This window comes from Sturnus vulgaris, chromosome 14, assembly GCF_052056855.1.
Source record: "Sturnus vulgaris isolate bStuVul1 chromosome 14, bStuVul1.hap1, whole genome shotgun sequence".
Taxonomy (NCBI): domain Eukaryota; kingdom Metazoa; phylum Chordata; class Aves; order Passeriformes; family Sturnidae; genus Sturnus; species Sturnus vulgaris.
The window spans coordinates 14,787,867-14,808,479 of record NC_142256.1 but is presented as its reverse complement, the minus strand read 5'-3'; the positions used below and the strand labels follow the sequence as shown (position 1 = coordinate 14,808,479).

Genomic DNA, 20,613 nt, shown 5'->3' with positions numbered 1-20,613 from the left:
GAGCACAGTGATATCAATCTAAATATCATCTCCAGAATAGTGGTTGACTCTATTTGCAACAGCATAACTAAACAAGGATTTTGGTTCTCTGTACATTTAATGGCGATGCAGAAGTTGCCATATAAATATGACTGTAACAGCCTAACTGCATACTACAAATATTGTGGTAAAAATATACAAAGTATTAAAAGCAGGCGCCTGTGTGTGCATTGGTGTGTGCATTCATATCCCATAAATTATAAAGCATAAAATGAGTAACTGCTACAATCACAGAAAAATAAAAACTCTAATGGTGACTTCAGGTTCATATGCCCCTGGCACAAGAAACAAGTGTTGCTGGGCAGCAATCTTCTATGTACAGCAGCTTCTACATTAACAGTGAGATGTTTCTGGTATTAATTATTATTACTACTGATCAGATACATTTAGTCATTAGGATGACTAATAATGCTCTGATAAATTCCTGTCATTTAGAACCTGGCTTGTTTTATGAAATCTGCTTGATGGCTGTGGAGAGACATTCCTTTTTACAAGCTAGAAATTCTTTCCTTAGGTATGTGTGAAATGTGCTGTATGTGGGGCAATTAACCCAAGATGTTACTCTCTCTGCTTTAGCAATTCATCTCCTGCCCTTTATGAATTTCACAGCTGACAGGAGCAGACCCTTTAAGGCAGATACAGCTGTCACTTTTGACTCATGCCCATTCTTACTCTTCTGCTGGCTATGTCCTGAGGGTGCCTGACCTAAGTAATTCCCCTTTCCTCCCCATATGCCCAACAGAGTTGTGAGCTGCTGAAACTCCCTGGGTGTGAAGGGAAAGAAGTGACCTTTCATTCTGCTTTACATCCTGTTTTCAACAATCCTCATGGGTATCTAATGGAGAAACGTCCTAAATTTTAAGTTTTTAGTTCATTGGAAACGTAAAAATGAACTGTACCAGTTTCAGAGTGATGTTACACAACAGTCTACAAAGCAGATACTCTCCTGGAGCCTCAACTGAACCCCACTGCTCCACACAGCTCCAAACAGAGGAAAAAATCAGCCTGTGACTTAGCTGTGCCCCAAGCTCTGGAGAAGGGCACACTGCTCTGGAGAGTCTGCTCCGAGCAGTGCAGTGCCTTCAGAGGACATGGCACTGCTGGGCTTCAAAAGCAACTCATAGCTCTGCTTCAAGTGTCCCTCTGGGGACACTTGAATGTATTTTAACTGCTTATTAATTGTATTAATACAATTATTATTAATACAATTATTAATACAATTATTAATTGTATTTTAAATTGCTATGGAGAACACAGGCAAACCCCCACCAGACCATCTGTTAATAATGGAACAGATAAACCAGGAAGTTTACATGACAGCGGTTTTGAATTTTTTCAGTTACATTTTCCCCCATTGTTATTTTTAATGACTGTTCGTCAACCCAATACTGCAGTTCTGTGTTTATTCATATGACACCCTAAATGTGAAAGCTGTTGTGCAGTGAGTTCACTTGTCTGAGATCTGAGCAGCTCAGCAGAGAGATGCTGCTGGGGCTGCACTGAAAACCTGCACACCTCCATCCTAATCTCAGAATTTCAGACTGGAAGGTTTTCATAGTGTGTGCACAGGATGCAGTTCAGTCAATTAGATTACCCTTCTTAATCCTAAAGATGCTTCACTTTAGATTGTCTTTGACTGGCTATCATTGTAAAACTTTGGGTTCTGCATTCTCTACTGTAATATTGCTTTTGCTTTGTGAGATGCCTTCACTTTACTACAGACACTGCCTTGGGCCGAACCTTCATGACTAAGTTTGGAGATAGTGTCCTTTTGACAAAAGCATGCAGTCTTTGGAATAAACAGGTCTTTTGTAAAGTTTCACCATTTTGATCCTGAATGTAGTTTCTTCCTCCATATCTGCCCTCAGGAGATTTTCTTCTAAGTGGACATAAAGCCATTCTAGTCTGAAATACAGCTTATTATCCTGGGAATAAGAAAAACATATTTCTTAACTCAAAAACATGTCTCTAAATACATGGTCAAACAGGCTAAGGCTTACTGCTAGCTCTCAGAAGAAAATGCTCTTCTGTTTATGAGAACAAAATTTTATATCTATCTGTGAATACAGAATATTTTAGCATCAAGGGACAAGAAGTGTGGGGAGCTTATGAATTTTGCATGATGTAAGTGTTGCTATCTGTCTGTATGCCTGAGAGGCCAGTAGATGATTGAATTGGATATAGTTTTGTTGTGCAAGGGGGATAAAGATCCACATGCTCAGTGGTTACAGAACTATAGGGCAAGTGAACAAACAGACAGCAACTTACAGAGTAACTACTGATTTCTCTGCTTCCCTCTATTCTACAGCTGAAGAGGTTTAGGCAGGGTATCCACCTCCAGGACAATATATAAGGCCCATCACAAAATCTTCTGAATGAGGAATGAAAACAGATCAGCCTGCAGTATGAAATTTGGCACAAAACAGGTTACTCAGACAGAGTAGGAGCTGAAGTGCCCCCTTTCCCTGACCTTGCATTTGCAGCTGGGAAGATCAGGTACCAGACAGCCCTGAGAACAGAAATACTTTACATGACAGTTTACAGGGCTTGGAAATGTAGGGACATACACATGTGCCATATGCTAAAGGCATATGGAATACTCAAGGTCACTGACTCACATGTCTGTACATTGCTGGAGGAAGGTACAGAATATTCCAGAATGACCTGAAGTCACGGAAGAAAATGCCCAGACGTGCAATTGTCTTTGGATGACCCTGAATTTCTGGAAAAGATGTATACCCTGGTCTGAACTGGTTGAAAAAAGGATCAAAGGAAGAAAAGTGCACACACTCACCAGCCTGATACAGGAAAAGAGGTCACTCTTACTGAATCCAAGCACTGACACAAAGCCATGATACATGGCTCCTGGAGCAGAGCACTGACAAGCTTGCTGAATGGGCTGGCCAAGAGCCCAAAAGTCTGATAGCAAACTCAGTGCGTGTGTAGACTGTTTAGTGGTTTACAGTCTGTTTATTTCTGCTATGACGTTTCTTCTTGAATAAGTTCTATTTAAGCCTCTGAAATCCAGGGTCACTGGAAAATGCTGCTGCTGACTCAGAGAAAGAAATAGCAGGTGCCACACAGTAACCACATAAAGCCCCTCTCTGGAGGGAGGCAACATTCCCAGAAGCTGATAGGAGGGCTGACCTTTGGAGTTCTGCTCCTAGGAGACCAAAAAAAGAAGAGGGATGGAGAGGCAGCTGGGTTGAGGTGGCCTATACCAGCCCTCCATGGGACACGGTTTGTCCATCAGTATTCTGACACGGCAGTTCAGACAGGTAGAGTGCCTTGGCTTCCTTTTGCTGTCACTGGGAAAAACAAACCCATCTGCAAATGTGCATCAGCAAGTGGTAACAGGCTCAGATGTCACTGCTTCTCAGCTGAGCAGCCTTTCTAGACTCCACACATAGCACCAAATTGGCTTTTTAAACTGCAATAAAACGCTAGATTTCAAATATGCAAATCCAGACTTATCTCTCCCCTCAATAATATGCTATCAGCAAACACACTTGGCTAAAAAAAAGACAGCTCTCAACTCCCTTGGGCAAATGGGATGGATGGATTTAAATATGACATGTTTGTGAAAACTTTTAACTAATTTATGAGAAGATAACACGGTAAGCAGAGGAGATGGAAGGAGAAGCCTACAAACAATAATTGTTCAGCTATCAACCTAGGGTCCATCCACCATTACTGACTTTCCCTGCAGAAATTTAAATCACTGCTTTTCAGTATCCAATTAAGAACCCACTGGAAATTGTTGACAGAAGATATTTTCAGCATCAGGGGCACCAGCATGTGCTGTAGAGTTTCGGGAAACCTGGAGGCCCCAGTAGCAAATTTTTACTTAACAGATGCTAATCACACTGACAGAAGACCAAATCATACATTTTAACAACATTTAAACTTCACTAGAGTTGAATTTAGAATAGTAGCAGAAGAAAATAATGGCCTTTTTTTTTTTTTTGCTATATGGTTTGCTTGGTAAACAGCTTTTCTTTTAGGCAAAGTCAAATATTTTAACTTTTTTTTTCTCTTACTTGGACAATAGAAGAAAAATTGGAACAAATGTAAATGAATTCAGATCAAACAAAAGGCCTGCTTCTCAGCTGAGAGTGGGCTCAAAAAGATCTTTAAGCTTGGCTCAGGAGTGTTCTCCTGCAGCATTTTCAGAAGAGTGGGCTGTGGGTAGGTATAGTGTTTTGCATCTTTTCCAAGAACATGAGCAAACAAAAAAGAAAAAAGAGAAGTTTCTTACACATTTCAGTATGAATTTCCCTAAAGAGAGTACACACCATATTGCCTAAAATACAGCATAAAAGGCATTGCTGTGTATTAGCATCACAACCACACCAGTTGTCAGAGTTAGGGACCAGCTCGTTTGTGCCCTGTTCTCCTGAGCATCTCTTCCCTTGCTCTGTAAGCAGCAGCTATGGCATCTGGCTGTCTCCACAGAGCAACCCTTAGTGATACACCTCAAGGCTTGACAGGAACTGAATATTTTGAAAAGGAACACAGTGAATATATTTTTCATGTTTCCCAGTGTTTATGGCAGGTCAGTTTGTTGGTAGTTTCCAGTACAACATTTCTAAGAGATATGCTAATGCTGCACGAAATTTAAATGCTACTCTTAATCTATTCCATACCACGAACCCACAGTTAAATTTACAAAGTGGCAGTAATCAGAGGGTTTTTCAGTCTTAATGCAAGTGAATTCCCACATGCCTGTGCATAACCAAGTAGCACGGATTTGGTGCAACACCAGCACCAGCTCTACTGTGAGCCCAGCCAGCAGGGAGCAGTCCTGTATCTGTTCTGACAATTTGTATCTGTTACTGCACCTCTTCAAGCACATTGCACAGCCCAACCAGTGACACAGGCATAATGGGTAGCACCCTGGGATGGCCAGAGGGTACAGCCATTCCTCTGGAGAGAAGCAAACACTGGGAAAGCCTTGCAAGAGCAAAACAGTCACTCCAAATGCATCTTCCCCCACAAAGGTGCTTAGACTCCATCACCCACAATTTAAGCCTGTCAACAGCAATGGCTGTGCAGAGGGGAGGGCTTTATGTACCAAAATGTACTAATGAATCGTTTGGACTACCAGCTGAATTTTTCATTAGCAGGATTTCCTTCTGAGAGTTCTTTAAGATGATTCTGTAATACTTCACTGGCTTTTTATTTCTTGTTTCATGTTCCACTTAAAAAACCGCACCTGTGTTGGAATCCTTACAAGCAGCCTTGATTCCAGTAATATTACTCTGTCAGCTATCGTTTTAGGTTTCTTACCTGCTTAAAAATAATTCATTATTAACACCTGGGAAAAAATATCATGGTGACGTTTCCTGGTAGGTTACATGTAAGTGCTGTTACCAACTATGAGCATCACTGTGGCATTTTTATTTTACTAGGTAACTGGCCAGCAGTTTGGACTCACATCTCAAAGGATACTTAATAATCTCTAGAAATAAGCAGTTCTGGAAATATTAATGATGTCTGTCACAGAGATATCACAATTTCTGAAAAGCAGATACCTGTTCCAAAATGGTGTTGATTCTGTCTACTTCACAGTCAATTAAGTATCTTTTTTCTTGCCGTCTGTCCATCTCCTCTATAATTCTTCTGAACTCTTGAACATCTTTTATGCTTCCTACAGATCTGGCTGTCACTTGCCAGTTGTTCTGTACTGCTGCTTCCATAATTGCCTGAAGAATGGAAAATCCTGTGGGGGAAGAGACAGCACAACCATTTAAAAGCAGAATAAAAAAACCACCAGAAAACGATTTTGAATGTTTGACAAAGGGTTCACAAAAACTTGCATCATCTAAACGGACACAGACTAGCTGAGAGCCTGCAAGTGTTTCACTGCTTGAGAAAACAACAGTGCAGGGACCAGTTTCTTCTTTTAGCTATGCCACTGGCAAAGTCACTGACTTCAGCAGAGCGTCTTGGTGGTATATTACTGCAAGGCATATCAGAATCTGTCCAATATACCACATTATGATCCTCTCAGGGATGTTTATGGTCATGCTGGGGTCTGCGCCAGCTGAGAATAGGAGCCTGCAGCCATTACTTGGGCAGAAGTCCATCAGCCTGAGGAGGGGGACAAAAGGGGTGATTTGCCTGTGCAGACTGCAGCAATGGGTCATTAGCTGGCAGGGATCCAAGCACTGCACAAGAATGTCAATTAAGTCATTGTACCGGTCATTGGAGCCACAACTACAAGACAGTACTTTACTGATACTCACTTTGATTTCAAAAAATGTTTTTAAACGTGGAATCTAGCAGAATTAAGCACACTTTCAATGTGTTCATTAAGGTAACAACAACTCGTTTAGCATCCTCATTGCAGGAGAGAAGCAGCACAGAATGACCAAGGACTACACAGTGGGAAATTACAGAGGCAAGCAGCATTTTTCAATATCTTGTGAACAGCCGTGCCTCGGTGAAAGGCAGAACCCAAGTCAGGTCCCTAAGTGAAAAATGGTGGAACTAAAGACAGAATCTCTGTCAAGTCAAGCTTATGCAACAATCATCAGATATTGATTTGTAACTCTTTATTTTAATATGTAGCTGGGAACCTGTTTTTATTCAGAAAATTTAATTTTGTGCATAGTCCTAATTGCTTCAATTCTGAGTGGATGCCAATCAGAGGTCATCTACTTCAAGCACACCCAGTGGTTTTCAGTAGAGTTTTATTACAGAGCATACCCATGTGAGTGTTGTTTCTTTCCAGATAATTTATTTGCAAAACTTTCAGTCCAATTATTTAGTCATACTGTGGATTTCTTATCCACAGCCAGATTTAGAAAGCTTACACACAACCACACAAACATATAGGATCAACAATCAATTAACCATTCTCTGTGATAACCAGTTCTCTGAAACTGAAAGGAGTTTGAGCTACAGAGGAACAACATGTTCACTGCTGTGAATTACACCAGTAGCTATTCTGAGCTCAGACACCCTTGTAGAGGTACAACAATAACAAAGAACTTGTGCTGCAGCCTGATCTTCCAGAGCCTGCTGTAAATCTGTAGTGGCTGTCTGAAGCCAGAGGAGCTGCACCATTACCTCATTACAGACACAAACAAGGGAAGAATGATTTTCTGGATTACAATTAGATTATCATAATTTACTGTGCGGCTTCCTTAGGTCTCACTCAAATGCCCTCACTTTCCCTGTGCAGCCTCCTTGATTCTAAATGCTTTTCTTTGTATGAATGCACTTCACTATCCCATGAAAGGTGGTGACAATTAATATGAATGCTGGTTGAGAATTCTTTCTGGCATCTTCTTTCCTCTGAGACTACTGAAAGAGAGGCATTAACATATGTATAGTACAATGAACTCAGTCTTCCTTAACATCATATTTTACAAAAATGGTTGTGATGTCTGTGACAGCATTGTGATTGCATTACATGTAGCAGGAAGATCTAAGTGAAAGATACTTTGTTGGCTGCAAATGAGGAATTTTTATGTGGAAACATAAATACCACTAATGGGGATTTACAAATGCTTTGTGTACAAAGATGTGCTTTTGAAAAGACATGATTCCACTAAGTAATAAATATTTACAACTTTGTTTCATCATTTGTATAACATATAAGTATGAACCTCGAGCTTCCTGTAAACAACAACAGTCTGTAAGTCCAGGTTTTTTTACTCCAGACTGAACAAATCAGTTCAAAATATTATGAAAAACTGACCTATCTGCCACAAAAAACCAAACATATCTGTAGCTCTATTTTTTCCTAATGACACGTACAAAGCTTGTGAACTATCTCAAGGAAAGAAGGAAAATGAATATGCTGGAGTGAAGATGCCATGTTCCCATTTTGAGCTAACACTGAGTCAGAATTTGCTTTGTCAAACCTTGAATATCTCAGAAGAAAGTTGGGGAATTTTCCTAGTTTTGTGCAATTGCATGTTTGTGTGGGTGTGAGTATATGTGTATTTTTGTATGCACGCGTATTAGTCAGTAGTTACCATTTCAAGAAAGAGACGAGCAAGATTACTCAGCAGCCTTTCTCCTATGCATACGCCAAAAAGTTTCAGAACTTTGTAATTTCTGTCTTCTCAGCCTCCTCTTTCTCCTTGTCACATCAAATCATTACAATCATAGTCCCCTCTGCTCTTGCCAGTTCTTGAAATCCTCCCTATGGGCACCATCTGTGCTGTGCCAACTCCTCTCTCTTGGGCCCTCTCCCATCCTTGCTTTGAGAAGAACCATTTGCCCCTCCTGCAGCAGCTCATTAGACCTGATGACCTTTACAGAGTCCATTCTCCTGGTTTACAAAAGCTTGGTTCAAACCTCCTGCTCTCAGGAAGGCAGCACCTGCATCCTCACTGTTCCAGTCTCAGGTCTCTCCCCATGTCTAATGCCTTCAGCACCATTTACTGCATTTTACATCGTTACCCATTACGTGGTATTCCTGTAAACAACATGTTCCAGGCTCCAGCTGTACTTTGCCATTAAAAGAACTGTTGCATAAGCAGTATGATTGTTTAACTAAAAGGACCATTTCATCTTGAAATGTGAACCTTTATTTGTCTTTAGCATAAAAATGCAAGCTGTGCCATTTTGGGAACACTGGCTGGGTAATGGACAGGGAAATTATTTTCCATGTTGTGTGCACTGTCAGTGACCAGGCCTGCACATGGTGCTTTTCCACACCCTGCCCTCAGGACATACACCTGTGAAAGCTCCTGAAGAAATGCTCATCCCTGAGAACCCTGGAGGTGCAGAACTCTTACAGGTACCTCTCATCTTGCTCCCCCAAAGGACAAAGCAATAGCCAGCCATGGCAACTATCTCCAATCCGAAGTCTTTTGTCTGGTGTGCATCACATTTACTCCAAAAGACTAAAGAACTGAAAATTCACCACAGGTCTGTGGAGAAGTCGTGCAGGAAGGACTTTCATCAATACTGTTGCCAGTTCATACTATTTCCATCAAGACAGCCAAAAAATATTAGTTAAGGCAAGAAAAACTGTCATCTTCCTAGAAGGTGACAGCAATGGGATTATCTTGAAATGGGGTACATAATATCATCACCAATATTCAGTGACTGCTCATTCTGTAGTCATTAACACCAATACAGACCACAATAAAGATTTATTTAGACCCCAATGTGATCTTTCAATCTCTTTTTTTTTAGTCATACCTTGGATGTGAAAAATAGTAAGATGAAAGGCAGGCATTTTTCTGGAAGCACTGTTTCTGAGGTTAGTTCATCTGAAGGCATTACATCCCCTCTCTGCACTGTCATCAATAAGCTGGCATTACAGACAGATTTAAGAATAGTCTGCTCACATGATGGCTGTGGCCATACTTGCCAGGTCATGTAACACACAGGTTGCTCTATCATCTTTGAGTGCAATCTCACAAGTCAATCTGCTAAAAGCATAGACGATTCTGGCCTTAACATTCAAATATGCCATTGTCTGGCTTATTCTTACAATACTGATGAATTGAAAGAGCTAGCCCTCATCTAAATAGCCTGCAAAATTATTGGGCTGAAGGTAAACATAGTAATAAAACTAGAACAAAACAAGTGCCCAGCTCGCCTCTTGGTGAGCTGAAGCAAGTATTTTGAGTTTTGCAGACTGAAGCTTGCAAAGAAGAAAAACATTCTAAATAAATTTCTCGTTAAGCATGGAAAAACCTTATTTGTTGGAATGCTATCTCTGTACTTTAAGCAATGCAGATGGAATTACATTCTGGCCAGTCCTCCCTGAAGCTGGACTAAGAAACAAATTCAGCCAGTATGTTCCAATTTCTGCCAGGGAAGTAGTCTGTGCCTGTCTTTCCAATAATTCCTTTGATAAAAGCATCTCTCCACTGACCTTACTAACACAAGTGAAGAGGACATTTCTCTCTTTTGCATCTCTGAAAGCTCACAAAACTTCTCCCACACGCACATAGGCAAAATTCACATCAGCAGTTTGCTCAGCCATATGAAAATCTATGTGCTACATCACTGAACTTACTCTTGTTTAAATAACAGCAATCATTAATGTGACATGACTAAATGATCAGACTGGAACATCTGTAGTATCATGAGAGCCCTTGCAATTGGCACCAAAGTACTTACTGAAAAATGTTATCACTTATGTAAATTTCTTTTCCTGAATGTTCTTGCTAAGACCTTGAGCCTTTAGCCTCCACAGAAATGAAAGAGCACTTGCTCTCCCTTTTGCCTTGCTGAGTACCAATGATCTATGAGGGGTATATTTTCCTGACATGCAGCATGTTTATGCCACCTGAATGAACATTGGCTCTCATCTGAATACTAGTGTTTTGAACTATGTATATGGGACATGATACAGAGATCTGCACTTCTGGCCCATGAGTGAACTCCAGAGATTTAAGTGTTGAGCTGTGTTTGTCAAGGGCACAATGAACTCACCAAAAAGGAGACCATCCAGGCAAGTGATTCCCCCTGACAAATACAATTTCTATGACGCCAGTTTACACTTCAAGTGTACCAAAGGTTACTAAGTTGAGATATATTTGGATATTCTGTGTGTTTGGCACTGAACCTAACACTAATTTGAAAGCAAATAGATCAACATGTTAGGCACGAGTGAAAAAACCTCAAAATTCCCCATCATCCAAAATCCCAACATGTCTGTGGGGCAAGTATGCTTTGCATAACCCAGGTCTGCTTAACAACTTCATAAGCTACTAAACGAGTCACCAGGAAGCAATTCAGTAAATGATGAGGACTCTGGGATGCTCTTTTAGTCTAACACACTTATGTTCAAATTATTAAATAAAATAGAGTAAGTGCAGTCCATGGGGCTTTGACTTGATCACTTCTAACTGGTAACCAACACATAAGGTGTTACACTCCACTACTCTGGTAGCAGACAACCTTCTAGACCAAGTAGCAAACACATTCTAATGATTTTTTTTTATTTTTAATTTCTGCTTTTTCTGTTCTGTAAACCTCTAGTTTCCCCTGTACATACACTACAGTACTGCAACATGTCATCCATAAACAGAGAAATATACAGAAATAGGTATGACAGCTTGGTTGAGTGAATGTGAACTTCCCTGGCTCTAAAGGAGAATTTACAGGAACCATCTGGTTCATATTTGTTAGGGATGGAATATAGCTAAAACTGCAGAAATTCAGAGCTGTTGAATGCAAGCAAAATACCTTTTTTTCCCCCTAAATGGCTCTTTCTGAATCCATTTCACCTTGATCTATTCTTTCATAACAATCTTGCATCTAACTTGCCTCTCATTTCACTCAAGTTTTAGGTCAGTGCAACTATGTTGTTTTTGAATGAAGCTGTGCCAGTGTAAAATGAGAGCAATGTAGAAAGGGATCAAAGAGTTCAATAATCAAGGACAAGACAAAAAGATGCTGTAAGCAATGCTGTCACTTCCACAGGGGGACTTATTCATATGACTTTCACAATGTTGTGGGCAAATCTGCTGGTGTAGGACAGATAGGGATACCTCAGCACAAGGATATGATCCAAAGTTTATCAAAAGAGCTGTGTTCTGGTTTTAGCTTTGCTATGCAAATCTTTATTTAAATAATTTTCAAAGGAATACTAACTGAGTGAACAGCTTCTGGATACAGACTGGTAACAGAACAGACAAGATGAAGCATGTCAAAACCAGAGTAGCTTCCACTTGAGGAAAATATAACAAATGAACAATTGTGTAGAGAAGGCAGAATTAACACTGAAAATCAGAAAAAGGAATAATGAATTTTGAAAAGTGACAGAAGGTGAAGAGCATTGTGTTGTCCAGCGATATGGGCTGTAGGGTATCCTCTGTGTACTGATGCTGAGGAAATTGATACTGATGCTACCAGAATTGTGAGGGCACTCTGTCACCACACAGTGCCGAGATCGGGAAGACATGGACCTAGGAGTAGTGGAGAGCTCTCCCAAAGGTAAAATTTTTTACATGCAAATGGAAAAACTGAAAAACTACATTAGTATTAAAAATAATTAACTTCCAAGCTTTAGAATATCTGAGTAACAAAAAACGAATTAAAATGCCTAAGTACAGATACTTCACCAGGGGAGCTATACAAGAGTCCACGGCCTTGCCTGTCCAGCAGACCCCAAACCCTAAAACTAGGCAGGAAGCACAGTACTGTTACATGTGCAGCCAGATACAAATCTATGGAGTTAAATTCCTATGGTATTTATCACCACCACCAATTTCCCTGAGTGCCCTGAATTCTCCAACAAGGACATGCTTCAAGTGCCATCAGCAAATCCAGAATGAACCATTTGCTGAGTGTTCTGCATCCTACTGGTATGGGGAAGCTAACACCATAACTTCAGCACAGCATCACAGCCTTGCCAAGACACAGCTTTCTGTAGAGGCTTTCCCTCGTCTTCCTCACCTCTGAGCTCTTCTAGCTCACAACCACGGTTTTCCAGCCTCACTTACTGACTCTTGCATGGAGCAAGTAAGAAGCTTTGCTGCTTGCAATAGACTAGCCTTCAGCTGAAAAGCATTTGAATGATATAATCAGAACAGAAGTTTCTTCGGATAAAAATAGAAGAAACCAAGATACACAGGTATTATCAACCACTTCCTTCAGACCCACAAGAGATGTTTTTATTTGTTTGTTTTCTTCATTACCCCTGTGCATAGGTACTGAAAAAAACAGACCTAATCACCATGGATAGAAAGTATCTCAGCCATAATCCTCCTGACATCAGACACGGTGAGCTGACCACAATGAGGCCTAAATGAAATTCATCTGTCCTTAACTTCAGGCACATTTGTATGACAGTCTCTTATATTCTCTCTCTAGTCAGCAGAGAGAGAAATGCTGCGTAATTTTTCTGTGTTTGAAATATGCATGGAAATCAATGGAAGAAAACACATAAAAAACCAAAGCTGTGTAAAGCATCATCATCAGGTATCACTCACAACCTCTACCTGCCATTATAAAACTAAACCAGGAGAAAAATCCAAATGTGCTGACTAGCACTCAACCGATGAGGCTGATTTACTGCATGTTGAAAGGACATATCTCATGGTGTTTACATATTCCTCTCAGAAAAAAAGATTCTAATTAGGAATCACAGAGTTAACAATTATCAGTCTAGAAAAGACAACCTGTCTTTACATGCCATATAAATCCACATTCCATCCATATGGCATTTCAGAATACATTTTTCTCTTATTTATTAGAGAAAGCTGAATAGCTACAAGCTGCCAGTGAGCTGGGATACTGATGGAAACCGTTATTTATTATTCCAGGTAAAGTTGCATAATTGTGATACAATTAAAAATAGAGTTAAAAAGGAAAGTATTGTGTGGAATTATCATCTGAGAAAGGAAATAAAAATTAATTCTTTTTAAATTTAAATAACTTTTTCAGCCAAAACAGAGAATCACTGCCTTTATTCTGTCAAAGGCCATAGGTATTCTGGAAAAAGGAAAGTTACTCACTTATCAACAGCAGAGGATTTTGAAAATACCTAAAACTTGGCTTCATATATTCCAAGAGTGAAAAACATAATTTCAAAGTATGCTGTAAACTTAAAAATATTGGTAACACAAGTTAATTCTTTATCACGATACATTAGGGTTTTTAGCATGAGTGAGCAAGAGTATTGCTGTCTGCCTTCTCTTAAAACCATGTTTGGAATTGCTGAGTTTGAAAAGTGATAAATAGTATTCCTTTGAAGAAACAATCACAGGAGATTATGGTAATCAGACTATGAATTGAAATACATATTCATCACAAAAAACCCCTGGATTCACCTTAGATAAATGTCTTGGAAAAAAATAATGCTAGTTGAATTGTCCTCAGACATACTAAAATTATTTTTTCTATCTGACCTTCAGTCAATCATGTTAGGAAAATATTTATTCCATTTCCTAACCTTTATCTACACTTTCAGTTTTCAAACTACCTGAGCAAACAGATCTTTTGCCTCTGAGAATTTTCATTAACAGATGCTATCAGCTTTTCAAAGTCTCTCTTCATCAACATCTCACCCTTTAGTAGCCAGCATTTTAACTGCCCTTGAAGCTGAAATGTGTTTCATATTTCAACCCGTAAGTTAATTTCCTTTTATTTATTCTGACCACAAAAAAAAAAATAGGAAAAAAAGAAAAAAGGAAAAAAAAGAAAAAAAACAATCAAAAGGTGACTATCAAGCTTCAAAGTATTCTGAAATTTAAATGAGTTTTTATAGTAATATAAATGATAATTTATGGTTCCATATTCACAGTCCGCATATGTGTTTTGTTTTTGTCACTCAGCTGGCTATTTCTACCTCGCTTTTGCTAATAGCTTGCAATATGGAACTTTCCCCTATCACTATTTCTTGTATTATTTCAGTACATTTCTCTTCATAACAATGATGTATTTGTTAATCACTAGGCCTCATATTAGTTCTAAATCAGTCTGTATACCCGCTAATACTCGGTAATTTGGTCTGAATTGAGCTTGAACATACAAATATGGTTCATCTGCACTGACCAGGACACCGGATGTGTGATCTGATCTGCTTTATACTGATTCCTCCTGTAGTGACGCCCAGGATGACAATTTACAAAGTTACTGGAGGATCCACATGGCATCAATAGGCAACACTTGACCCAGCACAAAGCTTGGGGGTAACAAGATCCCTTTCAGAACACTTCATATAGATCAGGTGGCAGAAGAAGGATGGACTGGCTCAGTGCTCTGTATCAGTGACCTAACTCCCTTCCTTCCTGCAGCATAATGCTCTGTGTCTCAAAAACCCCTTGCTTTATTCTGCTGGGTGATGACACACAACAGGCTCATGTAACCTGCAGATTAGAGACTTCCCACTGCCTGTCAGTCAGGAAATCCCTTTGGCTTTACCCGCTATTCAAGAAAGAGACTAAAGGGGAAACAATGCCTTGCTCTTATTATTTAACCTTGCAATACCATTTGGCTAATAGAAGTCTAGAATTTTTTCATTGCACAAAAAATCAGAAATTTAGCATCAGATACCCCTTCTCTACTGACAGAATATTTTATTTTTCACCTTCTAAATAAAGAGGTTGGAGACAGTAAGCTCAGATGGGGGAAGAAACCCCAGATGTGTGTCAGATCTCTGGTCAGTGACAACACATGCTGCTCCTGGTTTAGCTCAGGAAGGCAGCTCACATGAAATATTAGCCTGGATTATACAGAAGCGTGCAAACATTTCAGCATAAAGATTCACTAAACAGGCACAGGAATTCATCTCTCCAAACTTCCATGTGCTCAGCTGGGGAAAGAAGCAGAGAGGCATTCTTGGAGTTGGCTCCACAAATCAGCAAGGTCTGGGCTTCAGATCCAGACTTTTCTACAGCACAAGACACTTAGAAAAAATAAGAAAAAAAAAGGTAATGTTGCTTAGACATGGACGGAATTTTTCTAATTTACTGGTCTGATAATTGTCATTTGGAAATACCAGTATGACAGGCTTCACAGAGAAACTGGACTCAGGTAACCTATATGACTTCAAAGGCAACTTCAGCAGAAGCTCAACCTTACCTTACCTTGGGCAAAACCTGGTCCTGCATATAAAGAACCTTTAGACAGACATGCATATACCCTCAAAATTTCTCCAAAAATTAGCATAATGGAAGTGTACACTGCTGGATCACCATGAACATGGAATGGTATCAGCTAAAGGTCATGCATTCTTCATGAATCCATGTCCTCCAGATCTTTGTTAACTGCTGCTGAACCACAGACTCATACCTATCCATGATGATACAGTAAAATCACGTGGCAAATAGAAAGATTCTGTTAAATTATCTAGAAGTGTCAATAACCAGAGAATTTGAAACAACTAATACTTTTGCCTATGATTCTCTCAGAAATGGACTCACTTCACAGTGCAGTAGAGGTAACATTTTCACAGACATCTGTCTTTCATTTCCAAAAGTGACTTGGGTAGGGTGGTGGGAGCAGGTTTTCAGAGGCAATCAAGATGCAGATCCTGAAGAACCTCAGCAGGTGAGGTATCTGCATTCCACTACCTTCAATGACACACATAGCTCTAAAGCCACACATAGCCCTCATTGACGTGCTTTTCACAATGTCATTCTCTGTGCAAATACCTCTGAAAGACCTGTCCTGTGTGCCTTTTCACTTACCAAAATAGCATATCTGAATTTCAGGATATGTACTCTGTGGCCTGCTTAAAAAGTGGCACAGAATTCTCTACAGACTATGCTGTTAATTAGTTATTTCACTGTAACATGTTCAACAAGTGTACAGATAAGGACTGTCTGACTAAATGGGATGTACATATATCTGAGACAGACTATCAATTATTAGCTTGAAGAAGAAAAGGAAGACAGAAAATTCCTCTCCAAGGCTGAAGAGCAGTAGATTAACTATTACAAGGAAGGGATTGCATGTAAGCCACATACCCCCTGTTTTCATAGATTCAAACTAAATTGTTCTTAATGTTTTCTCAGAACTGCTTTGTAAAATTAGGCAGCTGTAGCAAACACATCCTTGAGACCAGACAGGGTCAGTATTCCAATTATGTTGGGCTTTACACACAATTGTGCTGCCAAGTGTTTGTTATTATTTAAAATACTTCTATATTATTTAAATATTCAATCTGATATTCAGTGAAACAAAAGAACTCTTTTGTTCCATTTGCTTTGATATTATACTGATGTATGACTACTCTTCCATGAATACAAAGTCTCACAAATCTGATTGATTGCATGGTTAGCAAACTACAATGGTTAGCAAACTAAAATATGCAAGAATTTTAGCATTATCTAATCTGAAGGAGAAAATACACAGTAACTGGCATACACAGCTAGAGACCCAAGCACTGATAGTTTTGATCTCCCAGTTCACTATTACTGTAGTCATTCAAGCAAAGCAAGATTTCACAGAACAATGGAGGTCCCTGGTACGAAAAACAGAAAAGTTGCAAGTGTTTTGTGCAAATCAATACTTTAAACCAAAAGGTTCTCATGCTATCACTACCCTCCTGCAATAGGGTAACACTTCTTGTCTACTTCTATTTTTTACCCTCAAGTAAACTAAGTAAGATTTCTTTAACACTTCCTGCCATTGTAGTTATCTCTGTGCAGGTATGAAATACAAGTTAAAACCAGGTCGGTCATGCCTGCAAGCAAATGGAGTTGACTTCAATAAGAAATTTCCATCTAACCTTACTAATTATTAATGTACAGATGTCCTAGGCTCAAAATATGATGCCTGTGCTAACTCCAGGGAGCTGGTCCCCCCTGACTGATTGTACTCAATACTAACCAACACTCTCTTCCCTGCAGTGAAATGTCAAGCCAACGTCTTTCTTTTTATAGCAAAAATTTCTATTATTGTTGTCTCTAAAAAAACAAAAAAAAACCCCAAACAAACAAACAAAAAAACCACAAAACCCAAAAAAACACCACCAAAAACCAAAAACCAAACCCCCCCCCAAAATCCAAAACCTAAAAAAAAATTAAAGGGCAATAAAGCAATAAAAGCACAAACATTTATAAAGGATATTCTTTAAACACTGGATTATGACTGTGCTATGTAAAATAGTGTAAAAGAGGTCTAGAATCACATTCCAGCTGTACTGCTATGTTTAACAGCTCCCATTAAGGTCTTAGCTCTCTGTGCCAGATATTCTTGCTCACTGTTGGGAGCATGCCTCAACACTTCATTGATTCCTTTTCTTTTTATTCTTATTAATGCTGCAGAAGTTTTGTCTCTGTTTTAAAAGGTCTACACTTTGCATCTTTGTCCTCATTCTTTGGATAACCCTTTTGTCTCTCCTCTAATGGAAATTTTCACTCCTATCTTTCAGAAATAGCACTGTTGTCCTCCTCTGCTACACTTCATGGCTTCTACTCAATTTATTTCCCCATTGTGATTTACCTCTGTCACTTTGGCTGATGTGGAGCTGAGGGATGATTCAAAATAAAGGCGTTGTGAAACACAGAGGGCCAAGACCATGGTCCTACGGGCATGTAGTGAAGCACATCCCTTCTACACCTCCACTGATTTTGTTACATCAGTGGTCCAGGTAGTCTGGGATAAACCACTTCAGACCTTCAGCCTATCCTCAGCACACTCCCAAACATCCTCTGTACTCAGGACTCTGGGGATGAGTGGACTTATCACATTATCTATCCCGAATTGCAGAAGAGAAAAAACTTGACTTTCTAATTCCTCAGCCTTCCACATAATACTCCCACTTCGTTTTCCACATATAGTAGTATTTTATTCTCCCTCTTACATCCTGGAACTATAACACCTTGGGAATGAAGCAGGAAGAAAGATAAATTCTGTATGTTCTAGATCTTGCCCAATGCCTGCCAAGAGTTTTAAAACACTGAAAATTAATATTAGCCTAAATCTGCTTCAGCTAAAGCCACGTGGAATTTTTGTGGGAATTCAGAGATAATTTGCAATTATTCTAGCCATATTTCCAAAGAGATTGGTGTCTATTATTTCAGAAAGAGTTCACAAAAATACTCAATTTAGATCTAAACATCTAAACCTGAATGACAGAAAAGACCCCTCGCCATTCCACATTTAAAATATATAAAATATACTGGCCAAAGAAGGGAGAAAGCATAAATTTGAATCCAAATTATCACATTTTAGAAAGTCACAGAGATCAATTCATGGCCAACTGACATGATATTCAAGCAGTATGGAAAAGTCCAGTACACTGGATATACCTCCCACTAACTCCTCTAGCAATTCTAAATGGACCTGCACATCTGGTGTGCCATGGGAAAGTTCTTCCTTCCTGTTATTTGTATTTTCTTAAAAGATTTTCCTCTTAAATAATATACATTATTAACAATTTGAGAAAGATTTCACTCCCTACTAAAGCGTCAGTTCCTGTGTCCTTCACATAGTTTCTCAGAGCAAAAAACTGAGCATGACCTTCAAACACTTCTGGACCCACCTTTAACACTCCAGTGCCATGGGATTGCTTTGAAATACTCAGGGAGGTTCTGCACCAGCAGTTGTCTTTGAAAGAATGACTTAAATTTTCACTTGGCATTTGAAATCCAAAATTGTGCCTTTTCTCCCAAGTGTTCCAGAATAACATTACCAGTACAAAGAAAGGTGGGAGATAAAGATACTGATGTAGCAGCACTCAGCTGCATTAAAGGAGTTGTTCCACACTCATGTGGAATGTGGTGGAAGCCAGCTTCTCCTTCCTTTGATGTATCAGACTGCATCCCTCTACACTGAGTAGTAAATAAAACTGCAACACCTGTAACTGACATACACATATTGACCTCAGTGATGTATTGCTAAAAAGCTATTTCAAATATTCTTTCTCCCAAAAACCACATGAATAATACACTTCATTTCTTTGGATAGAATCCCAAGAAAAAAATAAAAAGTAAGAAGGGAGACATCTTTAAAGATAAAATATTTCCATGATGCCTTTTTTTTTTTTTTTTTTTTTGGCCAGAAGCCATATAATTCTTTTCTGGCTGGCTTGCTCTGTCACAAACAGAATGACCTTTATTGAATGGTCAGCAAATGTGATGGTTTTAAAACAGCTACAGTTGTGGTGAAACTGATGCACCATGATTGTACCCTTGCTCACAAAATGCAGAGGCTCCACTGGGTATTGTCAAAGCAACTCACAGCAGCTGAATGCAACAATCCAATTAGTGAAACAAGCACAGTTCATGCATAAAGTCTCTTCCAGGCACCATTAGAAAACAAGACCCCAATGCACAGAGACTTGCATTTTAAACTACATATTTCTATTAACTTCATAAGAAAAAATTATTACCTTGCAATTTGACTCATCTAAAAAGCCCAGAGGCCTGGAAGGGACCTTCTTATAACATGGTAGAACTGGCTGCTAGAACACAGTAACATGCAGTGCTCCTTTATGATCAGAGCTGATGGTAGAGACATCAAGTTCTCCATTCTCCACAAGGAATACAAAACAAGTTTGCTATCCTGGCAAGGCAATTATTTGTTATGTAACTTAATGGATTTGAGTCTCTTTCCTGTTGCTTAGGGGTTTTGCTTTGAAAAGTGAGTATGATGATGGAAAAGGTCGCAGTTTTAACAGGATTTTCATCCTGGTATTTGTAAGGGCTAGTGTGAGAATGAACAATACATGCCACCAGGACTAAGAGATAAGAGTCTTAACAATTCATTTTGTGTAGGTGATCTACTCCATCTGCAAAAATACTCTCACCACTAGAAGATGCAACTTTGTACCATGGCTTCATTTGACTCCTGTGGTGCCATTCATCTTCTGTATGAGGCAAGACAAAAATAACAAGGCTGCTTGTCTGGAATGCAACAGGCAAGAAATATGACAGCAAGCAAACCTGACTGCTCATTGCCTCATGGCTCTTCTGCCTGGCTAGAACTTATACCCACCATCCAAGCCTCTTGAGTAGGTCCTTACAAATTGATATGGTTCTGGTAAGCTACTGATAATAATTCCTCAAGAAAATACAGCCTAACACTTGGGGCAAAGGAAAAGCATCTCTCATTCACACCAATAAAACAATGTCTAAGACGTCTACAAAGACAATGCACGATCATCACTATACAACAGTATGGAAATGTCATGGGAACAAG

General features: G+C 39.3%; 1 protein-coding gene across 10 annotated transcripts in view; it reads right to left on the bottom strand.

The window, feature by feature from the left end:
• Positions 1-20,613, bottom strand: part of GRIA3 (glutamate ionotropic receptor AMPA type subunit 3) — a 146,320-nt gene that overhangs the window by 75,310 nt on the left and 50,397 nt on the right. For all 10 annotated transcript variants that reach the window (XR_001403837.2, XR_015806779.1, XR_015806780.1 and 7 more), the window contains exon 4: positions 5,574-5,761. Coding sequence is in view for 7 of the 10 variants with exons in the window: in XM_014886405.2 (XP_014741891.1) it covers positions 5,574-5,761 (188 nt within the window). In the remaining 3 variants the exon portion in view is untranslated. The remainder of the gene's footprint in view (positions 1-5,573; positions 5,762-20,613) is intronic.